At 52.3% G+C, this 1,011-nt stretch overlaps 1 protein-coding gene across 1 annotated transcript in view; it reads right to left on the reverse strand.

Annotated features, from left to right (window-relative positions):
• Positions 1-780, reverse strand: part of TFCP2L1 (transcription factor CP2-like 1) — a 33,529-nt gene extending 32,749 nt beyond the window's left edge. Inside the window, exon 1 of the mRNA XM_010569870.1 lies at positions 716-780. Coding sequence (XP_010568172.1) covers positions 716-780 — 65 coding nt within the window. The remainder of the gene's footprint in view (positions 1-715) is intronic.
• Positions 781-1,011: the final 231 nt, after the last annotated feature.

The raw sequence follows: 1,011 nt of genomic DNA on the forward strand, positions 1-1,011 counted from the left end.
TCCGGACCGGCTCTGCTGGGACCGGCCGGCCGTCCCCCAAACTGCCCGTGTCCGTCTTTTAAAAGGCAGCCGGCTCGGGTCCGGCCGGGGGGTGTCCTGGCAGCGCCGGCGGAGGTCGGCGAGGCTGAGCGTGAAATCGCTGCTCGGGTTCCTCCAAAATCTGTACTTTTTTAAGCGAAGGACGGCCGGCCGGTGGTTCGAACCCCGTCCTGTCTGACTCTTACGCCGGCCTGTGCTTCGTGTTATGTGAACTTTATGTCGGGGGGAGGGATTTTCCGGGTGGGAGAGGGGGACACAAAGTAATTTGCGGGAGGACGTGCAGGAGCAAGAGGACGGTGTCAGGGACTAAACTCACCCCTAACCCGCCCAAACCCCTTCTGTCTTTCCGAACGCAACTCCCCTACTCGGTAAGCAGAAATCTGTTTGTCTTTACCATTTCGAATTGCGGATCCTGATCCTCACCTGCAAGGCTGTCCATACCCACCGTTTTCCTGATTCCCCCCCACACACACACACCCCGCTCTCAGGGCATCTTCCTGCCCCATCGATCCTTCTCATGTTTGATAGTTTGGGGAGGGGGAACAAAAGGGTAGAGGGGGGTTCCCCATTTGGTCATGTCCTATTGTCTATCCACCAGCAGAAATGGAAACAGACCCTTCATTACTCTGAGTCATTAAAAATCTTCCCATCGGTTTTGCGGGAGAAGGCTTCCTACCCGCAAGCTTCCTGGTCAAATTTCAGCCGAGAGAAAGGCAGTTTACTCAGGGTAGCTGTCGGCATATATTATCATGTACTGCCATATTTTACAGCCAAGATAGTGGCATTTCCCTGTCATATGAAATTTTTATTATCCTACCATGATTATAGAATATCAATACTGTCATAACATCATCACTAGGTCGAGCCCGGGAGAGTGAGGTGCAGTAAAACTATAGGCATTGGCAGTTCATATCCCAATGTGTCATGAGGTAAAGAACAAGGTAACCTGAAGGGAACTAAGTAGCTTCGCAG

The sequence above is a fragment of the Haliaeetus leucocephalus genome, unplaced genomic scaffold (assembly GCF_000737465.1).
Source record: "Haliaeetus leucocephalus isolate CR32 unplaced genomic scaffold, Haliaeetus_leucocephalus-4.0 Scaffold1, whole genome shotgun sequence".
Lineage (NCBI taxonomy): Eukaryota > Metazoa > Chordata > Aves > Accipitriformes > Accipitridae > Haliaeetus > Haliaeetus leucocephalus.